Source organism: Lepisma saccharinum, chromosome 4 (genome assembly GCF_977018435.1).
Source record: "Lepisma saccharinum chromosome 4, izLepSacc3.1, whole genome shotgun sequence".
Classification (NCBI taxonomy): Eukaryota; Metazoa; Arthropoda; class Insecta; order Zygentoma; family Lepismatidae; genus Lepisma; species Lepisma saccharinum.
The window spans coordinates 113,606,421-113,620,186 of NC_139232.1; the positions used below are offsets into that span (position 1 = coordinate 113,606,421).

Consider the following 13,766-nt stretch of genomic DNA (forward strand, 5'->3'; position numbering starts at 1 on the left):
TTTCCATGTGCATGTCGACACTGTCATGTACTTTTTTCTTGGGGGGGAGGGTGGGGGAACCAAATTTTTCCCCCCGAAATTTTGGAATTTTGAGTTAGCCCCCTCCCCCCCGCCACATATACGCCGAATTTGCAAAAATTTCATATAGTCTGAATCTCTGGTTCATTCCGCGTACAACGGTATATCACTCATCTCTCTAGGGCAATTAGTCTTCGATCTACACTCATTTAATTTAAACTCTGCATTTTGCTCAAAATCGGCTCGGGCAATAGAGGCTTACATGTGAAAAGGCCTTGGGCGGCAAAAGGTTAAACCCTCTATCTTTTTTAAAATACTTACAGGTTTCTATCATCATCCAGTGTCCTCAAAGGTGAACTAAAAATAGTGATTCGGATTTATATACAGTCAAGGTAAAAGGCTCACTTTATTATATAACAAATATATGTACATATCAAGGATTTTGCATTCATGTTTCGGTAAATTATTTAGATAACTGGAAAACCTCTCGAAGGTGCTGCAGTAAGTTGCTTGCAGAGTAGTTTTGAGTCTAGAGTGCAGAATGGCTTATAATGCTGCTAACTACTTTGACCAAGGTTTACCACATAATCATGCTCACAGAATGCACCGTATGAGAAAACTTCTCGAATTTGAAGATCAAGATGAAGCCAGAACCACGAGAAGCAAAGAAAAGCTTCAACAGAAGACTGAGAGGAACAGGACTGCATCAGACCCCAGGACAGAACGTGCAACCATGCCAAAGCCTATTCTTGCAAAAGCATTTTCCAAGATTTTTGTCCCAGAATTGAGAAAACAGCAGCGAGAATCTTTAAAGCTCAGGCACCAATAGTTTTGAGTTATTGCACCTAACAAAGAGAAATCGAACACAGAAGAGGGCAAAACCAAGGTTTGAAATCTGATACGAAAATCAAACAGAAGAATTAGGAAGCTGAAAAGGCTAGGTTGGAGATACAGGAGAAAATGAATTCGCTTCGGGCACAAACTGTCAACAAAGCACAACCTGCACCAAAGTTGAAGCCCATGAAAGTAATGCCTCTGGAATTACCACTCACCAAGCCATATATTCCTTCCTGTCTGAAACACCATAATTGCAAACAAAGCAATAAGGAGCTTGGAAATGCATAATATTACTGTAAGGAACTATTCTGCGCATAACCAAAGCTACTGTTGGAGGACCTTAATATGGTTTTCTTCAGTGTACGACTTACAAATTTGTCTCTTGTGCATGCTTCTTTCAAACTACGAGTGTATTTATCTGGTACAGTTTAAAGGTTTTTACTTCTCTTATTTTGGGTTTTTTATTGGCATTTGTGTTATAACTTTGGTCATAAATATTAACTATGTACAAATCATCACTACATTAAGATCATTTGCTTAATGTTCTAACTCCCAAACCTTCCGATGGTGGATCTTTGTTTGTGCAATGTCATCTTCTGTTGCCCTGATTGAAAATGGTGGTATGAAGGCACCGGCCACACATCGACTTTCTGAATTCAAGAAATTGAAGGTTGAACAAGCCTTCTCTGTTGGTAGGGCTTCCAAACTTATTCTGTGCTTTAGTAAATATTTGTACACGTCTTTGTTAAGTTTACTTCCAGGATCGCCAAAGCCAAGCACCAATATATCTAAAAAAAAAAAAAAAAAAAGTATTTTCATTAGTTCACATGCATTTGCACTGGAAGTTCCAATAATATTTTCATAATAGCTTGTAGGAAACTTCATGAGCTATACTGACATACATTGTGTTTGTCTGTTTGTTTACTGTACTGAAAGGCAGCTATTCTACTTTGTTATTAACATCACCACAGCGAAAGGCACCTGCATAGGGGAGTGCCCCCCTGAGGCATCTGTAAAGACTATACCATTGAAATTTTGAAATTGTAGCATGAAAACAGACGAGAGAGATGTCGTGAAAGACAGCAGATTAAGTGCCTATGCAAATTATCCTAGGTTTGGGGATGCTCTATGAGAATTCTCTTAACTGGGGAAAAGCTTCACTCCAAGTTTCCTTCACTTTAAGCATTGCTGCCCCTCCCAGAGAAAAATATTCTGCAGGCAGCCTTGAACACACTTTGTTCATTTTTTTAAAATTTCATGCAACTTAATGAAACGTTCCGACCTGATTTCAGCATTTTACACTCAATTTTCAACCTAACCCATCTGGTTATTCTTTTGAATACCAATTAACAAGCGAATATAAAAATAATAAGCACTTTTCTTTAAAAACTGAAATGATTTACACTAATTTCCAGGAGAGAGTACACTTGCCTTGTTTAATTTGTAGCAATTTTGTTTTCACAAAATTGACTAAATAGCAGAATGTTTTTGTACACTTTAAGAATTATGTTTTGCACTAAATGTTGCTGGACTATCTTTTGTGGGAAGGAGTTATAATTTTGAGGGGCAAAAGTGATACACTAAATAGTATAAAATAGATGTCTTCAGATTTCCTACTAGAACAATGGTTCCTCATGAGCTATGCAAGAACTGGGGATCATCTTTCTGTTCACAGGCAGCCGCAGAACCATACAAAACACCTTCTGCACACAATCCAATATTTCCCACTTTAATTCTCAAATCAGGATTATCAATGGGACTCCACTGGACCTTAGGCCTGGCAATGAAGTCATTTTCAAAAACCTCTGTGATATTCCAAATTGTGAAAATTTACATGTTTAGAATTCCTTCTAGTGGATTCAAGTGAATCTTAGTGTGGTTTGTTTTGAATATTGTGTAGATAATTGTGATTCTTTTGTGGCAGAGTAAGCAGTGGCGACTCGTGGATTTTCTTGGGTGTAGGAAGTTATGGTAAACAGACCGAGGGAAGTTTTCGAAAATGCGTTCAATTACACAGTAACATGTATCGCTTGTATCTTGTACTAGCCATTGCATTTATAATGTTAGCTGCAGGCCCTCCATGCCTGTCATATGTGAAATGAGGACAGTTCTGCCAATATCAACATCCTGATAAGAAAAAGTGCTGTTTCAACTCTTAGATTACGCTAAATGCGATAAAATTATGATAGGGCTTATTATTATTATTATTATTCAATTATTATTAATTTATGATTATCATTTTCTGATGACGGTAGTAGTTTTAAGTTCAATTTATGCAGCTATTTTGGAGCTGTGAACTGCATTATTGAGTATTTATTAAGTTAAGTAACATTAAGAATTTCGACCATTCAATAAAATGGGTTCAGTAAAGCGTTTGCTAAAGATGAAGAAAATTCGAGGACTGGTAACAGCGTTCGTTTGTTTTATTTGTGACCCCTAACTTTCTACCGATTTCCTTCTATAAAATGTTTCTCACTTGTTAAGTCGGGGAGGATAACGAAAAGATAAAAACAAGAGGATGGACCAGGGCCTGTAAAAGCTTGTCCCTTGGTCGGCATACTTCTTTTTGATTGAAACAAGTCCCTGGATAAGTACAATCAAGATCTGGAGATTTTTAAAAATATATATTTCCTCAAAATATCTTCATTAGAATTCAATTTCTGTTACCCAGGGACACCCATTTTTTAGAAGCTGCTGGATTTTACTATTATGCCAAACACAGAGTGCAATCGAAGTTCAGAGCCACTTTATGCAGCAGCAAAATTCCGACCTTAGAATACCTACCCGAGGAATTGAACCAGTCTCTCCCACGTGGCAGTGTGACACCCTACTGACTAGACCACGGCGGCTCTAATTCCACATTGCAAAAAAATATTTTTCAGGAACCGACAAAGCATCAACAATGGATTGTTTGATTGCCAATAGCCCATATAGACTAAAAATAGCACAAACAAGTGGTGTCTATAAAAATGACTTACTACAATACAAGAACCATTAAATTTGAAATACTGTCTATATATAGATGAAAAAGGCCCATTTTTAGAGTCTATATATAGCTCTGCCGCAGCTAATGGGTTAATATCCACATTAAAAAAAAAATGCTTGCGACACTTTCCAAAATTATCAGAGCTTACCAATTTTTGGTTCCAGGTGAGAGAAGAGTGATAATGATTCCTCGTTGATATCCTCTACTCCTTCAACATTCCAACTAAGAACAGATCTTGGGAAGATAGCCATTGGGCCAATCACGAACATTCCATTGTTTAAACGGAAACCAAGCTGGAAAAAAAGATCTCATGACACCAGGGTTTAAAGTGGTCATCAAACTGTTGGCGCTATTTGGCAATTAATATAGAACATCCATGCTGGAAACTTATTTTCATGCAATAACAAAAATTTAAATGACCAAATTTGTGTATAAGACAAGCATAAATCAACTCTTCAGAATTATGTAGCACAGAATTTACATAAAATATTGTCACTTTTGACTTGCTGCCTGCTAGTGTTGATATTAATTGGTACTGTGTTAAGTTCTAATAACTTAATATTGTAAATTAAAGGATGAAATTAACTAATCAGCTGACTGATCGATGATATATGAATAGCTATGGATTTCACATGTTTTACTACAAATGCCTTTTGTTTAACCAGATGTTTGTATTAATAGCATCTGCATGATAAATCCTAATTTATGTTTTTTAACCTTATGTAAAACCAACACAGAATCCAATTAAAAAAAACAGACATTTCAGCATTATCTCATTTGCTAACATATACGAGGGGTTCAGAGCACAAGTTCCATAACTCCACTTTTTGTGGAAATAGAGTTACATGTATAACTTAGAACTGTGAAGTACCAACATTTTGAGTGCTAGAAGTAAGTAGTATGACCTCAAAATGACAAAATTATGCAAAATAAAAAATGCACTTATGTCCTAAAATTTCCATAAATGTGCCCTCACAATAATACAAATTTCTTACTGTCAATAGATTGTTTTTCTTCATGGGGTAAATTACTTATGTAAAGGTAACAACAGAGGAGAAGCAAGTAAAAACATGGAATTTGAAAGTGTGTATGACTATTTTATTCAGAATATAAATGTAACATGATGCATATTTTCACACATTACTTGTTAGTTCACATTATGAGCCCTTAGTTGCAATGTACGATGATTGCTTTGTGCATACTTTCAAATGTAAATGACAGTTTATTGTCAGCCCACAAGGCATTGTACTTAGAAATGGTTATTTCTACTTCGACTGACACAAGAATAGACCATTTAATCCATTTCAGAAATAGCCAGGTGTAAAAGGAAGTACTTTATACTTTAAGACAGCAAAAATATACTGAATATGAGCAGAAATGATTAAAATATGCTCTGATATAGAAAATGATTACATTTGCATCAAAGCACCTTCATTTTATTAGTTTTCATGACATGACTCTCTATGCAGTTCAGAAATACCACCCTTACCAGAAAAATATGCAGTCATGAAAATCCTAGCCTACTATCGGATTATAAATTATAGATAGATCAGTTTGGACTGCAATTAAAAATTAACCAATAGACCTACAAAAAGAAAGATTTACATCAAAATTTAGCTTATTCAATTCAATTTATGCTAACCAATTTTTTTTTTCAAGTATGCCTCATATTTTCTATCGTCGTGAGAACAAAAAAAAGGGAAGTTTTTTTTGTTTTACAAACGATCTCTTTGAAATTCTATAAATCTAAAACGGGTTGTCCGGTCACGATGAAATTTTAGTATGGTGAAGGCAGAAAGGTTTTAAACACAATTCATAATTTTCAGATTTTTAAAATTTGCCAAAAAACCGTTCTCATCAATTTTGCGGAACAAGTTTTTCTTAGTATTGGGTAAATCTTACAAATACAATATTGGTCTTGTTTTGAAGCTCTTTGCATCTGGTTTTAAAATCCACTTTGATTGTCAGATCACATTGCAAAACCAATTTTACACAGATGGAGTAAAGACATATGTGGAATATGGCAACACGGAACGCAGCAATGTCCGTTGAACCATAGAAACTGCAGGCTGTCACTGAGAGTCGGCATCTGGAGCGGAAATTTCTAGTTGGTAATACTTAAACCACGTTTATCGCATCCATCATGAAATTTCTTTCATTCAGAAGACAAAACGGTCAACGCAAAATATGCATTTTTGAAAAAATGTTGAAAATAAGCATTTGCGCAAAATGCATAACTATCCAGCCCTAGTCATGGTTGTTAGTAAGACGTAAGTCTAGAGTTCGATTTCCATGATTGCTGCATCATGGTACGTTGAGAGGGAAAAACATTCATGAAAACTCACCTGACTATACGAATCAATCATAAATCCTTGGGTCACCTCCTGATTCAAAATGGTTACAGTTGTTTTACCATCTGGATCATAGCTATGGTTACGGACAGATTGCTTACGTGCACTCCACAACTGTTGCCTGCAAATTAAAAATACAGCAATTAATCATATAGTTGTAATTATCTACCTGTACTACAGTAACAAATTACAGTATGTAGTTGATGTTACATTCATTAGGCTTTTCAGAAGGATTAATACTTACCCTGACTGCTGATACAGTCAGGAGCAAAATAATTTCAGGGTGCATTTTAAAGATTTCGTAGCAATTACAATCTTCTTCCGTATGTACACAATAGACAGATCCATCTACCCTTGATTTCCATTGACTTCCGTATCTTTTGCGCAAAAGCATACCATCCTACAAATGTCTCCAAAATCAAAAGTTACTTTCACAACAAATTCAAATTTATACACAATTGATACTTGGCTGCTTTTTTCATTCCTTCTTCTTTCCAGGACTGCATCATAAACCTTCTGTTCTGAGACAACTTTTGGTGTTAATGCATCATGGCAGGCATTAGAATGTGTCACAGAATCCATGGTTTCTGTGCTCTAATGATACCCTGGTCAAATAAATATTCCTCCTGAAGCATTTAAGTTCTTATTTACATTTCATGATTGATAGTTATGACACTCAAGCTTAGTCTTATTTTCAGGTTTTTATTTTTGTTTACATGAAGTTGGCAAATAAAAATCGTGGAAAAAAAATGTCAGTACCTGCATTTTGCACCTAGTAGCCTACTGAGCACAATCAATTCTTTTACCATGAAAAATATCTGTTTTCATGCCATAACCATTTTACAGTATGCCATGAACAAAAATTCGAGGGTGTGAGAAACTGTCTTGTTCCCCAGAAAATGCTACAAGTACTTTTGGCTTAATTTATTATTAAGTGACATACCCTTGAACAACATAACCTATAATAGGATGGTGCAAGTCTTACTGACAGTACTAAATTAGGAAAATTCCCAAAACTATTTTATAACAAGTAAACCTTAAAAAAAAGGTATACATAATACATTACCCAAGGCAAAATCATCCAAGTCTTGACCAGATATTACATGATCAGGTGTTTCAAGTATTTAGGGTAAAGTGGCCAGATTTTTAAAACAACAAAACGAGATATTTTTCGAATTGTTCCCATGGAAAAATGGCAATGTGCACATTTTCATATAAAAAATGTTTCATCATAAATACTTGTCTGAAAACTAATTGGTAATAGTATGGTAAAGGGGAAACACATTTCACTCATTAATTTTGTAATTTTTTACATTCGTACTTACCTATTGAGCATTGCGAAACATTGTTTAAGCTGGGATTTCGCTTTTTTCACGAAAATAGCTTCAATTTTCCACATATCAAGTAATTATTATTCGTTCCTCTCACACCCAATATGGCGGAGAAATCTTGACTAGCGTTGTTAATGATCAGTGGGTTTGCAGTGTTGCAACCTTCTTCACCGAAAAATACCTACTTTCGTGTTACTCATTTTGTATTTTTTTCCAGGTTTGAAAACCCCACGAATCATGCACGTGTAGTCCCACACACCATTCATGGATAGCCCCACAAAGCAATCATAAATACACAAACAATTCATAAATAGCCCCATGAACCATGCACTCGTAGCCCTACACACCATCCACGGATAGCCCCACGAACCATGAACGCAAGGATAGGTTAGGTTCTATGAGGTTAGGCAAACATAGTTAAAATTGTCATGTTCTGGCAAAACAATGGCAAGTTTGGAAACACTGACCGGGGGTTACGTCATTGAACGCACGTAACATTTGGTTCACGTAGTCGAATGCAATGGAGGCAAGAGCTTTTGTGCATCGGAGACATTAATGTTGAAAAATGTGTGATTTACCGGCCGAATAAGTTGAACGAAGGGACTTCCACGAGCTTTCAAAAGTCTACAGAAACTCAGTTCCGTAAGTAGTTTCTCCTGTAATTTGATGAAATGTGTTTTCCCTATACCATACTGATACCAACTAATTAAATAAATAAATACTCTGTAAATAACATACATAATATGGTGATATGAACTGCATTCCAACCAAGCAGTCCTTTACAAATAGAGACATATATTGATATTTTGTCGATGAATGGAATATGTATTATTGCAATATGGCCTAATTCAATGTCGATAATCATTGTCACAAAAAAGGGACATTTTGGCGTCTATTTTACGTTCAAAAAAATTGATACAGGCACAAAACAAGGGACTGTCCCGCCCTTCATTTAGGGGCGTTTTTTTTAATTCTAAGAGCCACAAACCTGACCCACCTAACGTAACAACGAAAGGATTTTGCGATATCTTATTAATGCTAAGAGCCTTAAACCAGATCTGCTTAACCTAACAACAAAAAGGAACTTAGTGACAAAATACCTCTTCGCACCCCATGCACGTGAAGTAGTTGGCAGCAGCAGTTCGCATCCAAGACGACAGTAAACAAAAGGCTGCTCGCAAATAAACGGAAGGGAAAAACCGATCTCAAGAAATAGCACAGTAGGTAACCACTAAAACTTTGAAGTACGTGTTAACAGACAATTATAAATCGAACCATGTAAAAATGCTTCTTCCCCATGATAAATTCGGAATTAAACAATCGGAACTTGGCCCATACTTGAATATGACTTTGTCCTGAAATAAAATTGCCATCTACCTTACACAAGAAGAAAAGCACTTGAACCCTCCTGTATATGTTTTAGTTTTGGTAACAGTTTACTATACCTGAGACAGATTTCTTCAAATTTACAGGAGAAAGTACTTACGCAAATCATTTTCTGTAGCGTTGTTGATGTTCGGGAATGTAATTTTGATTTATTTTAATGCGAATGCATGTGGTTTTGTACGAAAATCTATTTCCGACGCGCTATTGCTGCTGCCGCCATTTGCTTCCTGCATGAGAGCACAATACGCTCTCGTATTGTCCGTATATGCTAAATTGAACGAAAGGAGTGCTAATGGAACCAAACGTAACAGGCCTAACCTAACCTAGTAGGCATACCTCGTCCCCGTGATGGTTTGTGGGGCTATCGTGAATTTTTGGGCTAACGTCAATGGTTCTTCTGCCTCAAGGAACGATCAACGGTAAGCTATCGCCATGTTGTGTGTGGAAATAAAGAACAGTAAGTACTCGTAAATGTAAGAAATATACATTACTTTCCTAACAAATTCAATTATTTCACCTAAATAAGTGTTCCAGAATGCAGAATAGTACGTTAGCAATGTAAAAAAGTGCGAAAGAAATTATTCCCAGGTGTCTCAGGTATAGTAAAGTAGTACCTTAGTTTTTTATAGGTAAACCTCCATATTTCTTAATATCAATGACTTCCGTCAGTTAACGTTTTCAATTACTAAAATTACCTCAAACGAACTGAAATACATCTTCTACCCAAACATTTCAAAGACGCCATACTTTTTCTAAATCAGTGTTGCCAAGAACTTCTGGGTTGAGAACAGCGTTGCCAACCCCTTAGCTACGAAAAGTGCTGTTCGAGCTGTGAAATGGTGCTAGAATGCCACCCAATTGTGCTAGGGCAGTATTTTTTATTATTATTATTAACAATATATTTTATTACTATTTTTAGATGTTATATTTTATCCCACCCTAAGATCTATTTATTTTAAGTCGCTTTTTTGCCTTAGGGTCTCTGTGTGTAAGTACGACAATGAGGGTGAATGAAGAACTGATGAAATGGTCTATGGACTATGGGATGGATAAAACATAATTACATGTCCATACCTTACCAAGGGTCGAACTAGGGCATGTGGCTCAGTAAATTTGTAAAAATACTTCACATATTATTTTCTAGCAGGTGGGGAGAGGTAAGATGACATGGCACAGTTAAGCGTCATTACCTTTTAATTACTGCTCGGGGTGAGGGGGTGGGGTCGGTGAATAATTGACAAAAATCTCTCATATATTACTGCATATTTTTGCATTATATGGAAGGACTTATTAACCCATTTCCACCTCCAACAACACCTTGCTACTGGTTTAAATCCCCACGGTCTTTTTTTTTTCTTTTCGGGAGTTTCACAGTTACTTCCCTTGCTATTAGTACTCATTTTTCGAAACTGTTCCAAATATATTTTATATATAAAAAATTAAAAAGCAGGAAAAAACACTCACAGATACACTCAAACACACGCTCAAACATACACTGAAAGACGCACTCACGAAGAATTAAAATCATCCACAGGAACAACGCTTTTTTCGCCGCGGGAGACTGCTTCCGAATCGACTGAACCGAACCTAACACAAGCTGAAGACAAAGATGGTCAAAATTTGTGGACAAAGGAGGGCGCCACGATAGCTTTATTTGTCAATCCAACTTTCTACTAAGCATTTCTCGCGAAAATACAGGCACCGCAAATGGCTGATCCCTTGTGTCGGTGCTGGGAAAGGACAAACTTTTGAGGGTGGGCCGCTCCAACTGGCTCCAACCCTCCTCTTCGATTTTATGGCAGGAAGATGCGGAAGAGATGAAAGGCGTTGGTGGAGGGCGGGCTCTCTGGGCCTGTTTACTCTTTTCATGTCCACTCCTGAAATAGAGATGTACAGTTACTTTTATTTTTACTTCTTGCGAGCACTTTCCTTTGAGTTCAATATCTATCGACGGTTGCAGATTGTGCTAGATTTGGTTGTTATGCCAAACACAGGGTGCTAGGTGCCAAAAACAGTTAAATTATGCTAGGTTTAGCACCATTATGCTAGGGTTGGCATCGCTGGTTGAGAACCAAATAACTTCCCGGGATGGCCTCCGCTGGAAATCGAACCTGGGACCTCTTGATTACAAAAGGAGCTTTCTAATTAATTCCGTCAATGCTGACATGTGTGTACAGTAAGGTTAAAAAATATGTGAATGTCACTTTTATTCGCTTACATCGTGTATACTGACTGTGTGAGGGAATCCTCGGTTTGCAAAGGAAATGAATTAATATTGCGACGAACAATTGGGATACACGTATCTTTAAATTTGACTTGTGTTCCTTCTAATGAATAATTTATCCTTGGGTTCTTACGTAGGTTTTTTTATACGGTAGGGAAAAATAAATTAGTGAAAAATATGTCATTGTAAGCAAGGATGCCCATATCGCGCGCTGTATCATGATTTTTTTTTTTTTTTTTGCGTGGAGGGATGACAAGAATAATAATAAGCAATTAACGGTTTGGAAATTTCTTTCTATGGAAATTCGGACAAAAGATTTGGGCGTGTATTGATTTGACTGGTTTCTTTTCAGTGGCGGCTGGGGGGGGGGGCAGTGGCCCCCCACTTTTTGCCATGTTTCCACCCTGCACTCTGCTAAACCTTATCTACAAAGGGAAATATACTGTCTTTGCCTCCCCCAAGTTTTCGTACCTTGCCCCCCTGGTTTTTGAACCCAATCGCCGCCAAAGAGTAAAATGTCACGGCTCCCCATGAAAGTACTCATCAAAATTTTAATATAATTGACAATTTGCAGAGAGGGCCTCCCCGATGGCGCAGTCGTAGCGTCGTCGCCTTGTAATCAAGGGGTCCCGGGTTCGATACCCGGTGGAGGCAGATGGCACAGTGGTTCGGATCCCACTTTAAACCGTAGGTCCAGTCGCGATTAGCCTTACTGTGCATAAAGTGGACTTAAAACACCAACTCAAACCAAAACCAAACCAATTTGCAGAGAAATAGCTACATCTAAAAAAAAAATCTTGCTCCCTTCGTTCGCAATGCAAACTTTTCGGCAAGGGTTACATCAACTTCATACTTATTCCTTAAAAAACGTTTGTGTATATGACTTGTTCATGATGGTGCGATGTGGAAGGTACTTATTAAGCCCAGCCTGCATTGGAACCAGACGTCTCAATTCCAGGGAAAGCCGGGAGGGGGGGGGGGAGGAAGGCAAGGAAGCGAAGAGTAAACGTTATGCCTTCCCATAAATGAAAATAGTAATGGACATATTGCTTTTGCCGTTAGGTGTACATTCACGGAAGAAAGTACTTCCTCCATAGAGCATTAATACCAGCAGTCTTATAGGGGCAGTATTTCATTCCATGTCTGTACTCAATACTACCGTAACATAATAGGCTACATTTCGCCGACCACCGTGATGGAGTGGTTAGCACAGCGCGCTACAACGGCATGGGTCCCGGGTTCGAATTCCGGGCTGGGCATGGGTGTTCTTTGTGAGTGTTCCTTTATCAATTTCACCATATCATTACTCATCCTCATCGTCGCGATTAGCCAAAAGTGTCAGAAAATCGGTGTAAAATAACCTAACTCAATCAATCCAACAGTACTGGGATCTTCCCTTTTCCACATTTTCGGTTCCTGGGTATGGTCCACGCGTTTGCTTCGTTGACGTCGAAGAACTGAAGACAGCCGCGGCCACGAACGTGGGTGGGGATAAACAGCGGACGACTTGTTTTCGTCCAATTATACTCAACCTTCAGCCAATGGGCGCAGCTGTCATTCTGCTCGTCTACTCCACGTGGAGTCTCAGTAACATGACTGCGGATACGCTGTTGCCGTACTTTGCAACTTCAACGTAGAGACCGTGGGAAGGTGCTGGTGCGCGGAGGGACAAGGTGGCGTAGATGTGGAGAGCAGATATGTGGCAACACTTTGCGTTGAATGTGATTGTTGCAGCTTGTGGGCGCGCTCCGTGGACTTCAAAGCCAGCCGGTCGTTAACATAGCTAGCGCGTCGACTATACGAGCCTGCGGTAGGAAGGAAGAAAACAACGCAAGCATTTAAATACCTCACACTTGCTTTGTGGCTCTTGGAGGTGCCTTATTGTTAACTTAGTAAAATCGGTAGTGCAAGATCAAGAGAAGGAAGAAAATACAAGACAAAGTGTTTTCTATTCAAGAAAATATTAAATGGGTGAAAATGTCGAAGCAAGTTATCGTGAATTTTTGCGTAAATGTTTCACATTAGTAATACAACGATAATTTTTACTTCTTTCGTGCTTCCTTAGTCTTAGGGCCTGTATGTTACACCCCTGATTTGACGTGTTCAATCAAATTACTCGTATAAGGTTTAACTAGAATTTAAAACCAAATAAATACAGAATGTTTAAAATGTTTTAATTTTATTGCCCTCAAAAAATAGCCTTTTCCATATTTATTTCTCACTTCTATTGATTACCTTTTTCATATCAACCCCATGGGACGCGAGGCCCCTGGCGGTCGCCCACTTCGACCCCCCCCCCTTGCTATGCCATTGACCTCTATTAAAGCAATTTAAATTTCTTTCTCGCAAATCAGCATATCACAACCTAATTCGTCCATATTAGGTTTTTTGTATTCATTACTCTAATACTTGTAGTTAAGGTTAAGTTCCCGTTCACATAGCAGCGTGCCGTGAGGTAGGGTCCCACATATTCTCGATCTCGGTCATTCTTTGAGGTGATGTGATCAGTAGGGAACGGAACTTTATGTGCTAAAAAAACTCAGAAATACTTATTTTTTTATGTATCATAAATGAAGAAAATATGTGATAAAAATAGTAAAATATGTGACAAAAATAAACATTTGGTAACAAAA

The 13,766-nt window shown here is 37.7% G+C and overlaps 1 protein-coding gene across 1 annotated transcript; it reads right to left on the minus strand.

Moving 5' to 3' along the window:
• Nucleotides 1-374: 374 nt before the first annotated feature.
• LOC145987341 (NADH dehydrogenase [ubiquinone] 1 alpha subcomplex assembly factor 3) lies at nucleotides 375-9,692 on the minus strand. Its single transcript, XM_083121863.1, has 4 exons — nucleotides 9,605-9,692; nucleotides 6,187-6,313; nucleotides 3,990-4,134; nucleotides 375-1,643 (listed from the first exon to the last, which is right to left on the minus strand). The coding sequence occupies exons 1-4, from the start codon at nucleotides 9,652-9,654 to the stop codon at nucleotides 1,393-1,395; spliced, it is 573 nt and encodes a 190-aa protein (XP_082977989.1). The 5' UTR covers nucleotides 9,655-9,692; the 3' UTR covers nucleotides 375-1,392.
• Between the last annotated feature and the right edge of the window lie 4,074 nt (nucleotides 9,693-13,766).

Coding starts and splice junctions, on each gene's coding strand:
- LOC145987341 (XM_083121863.1), bottom strand. CDS start 9,654: ATGGCGTCTTTGAAATGTTTGGGTAGAAGATGTATTTCAGTTCGTTTG. Junction 6,314..9,604: donor TGTATTTCAGTTCGTTTGAG/GTAATTTTAGTA, acceptor TTTAATTTGCAG/GCAACAGTTGTGGAGTGCAC. Junction 4,135..6,186: donor TGATTGATTCGTATAGTCAG/GTGAGTTTTCAT, acceptor CTTTTTTTCCAG/CTTGGTTTCCGTTTAAACAA.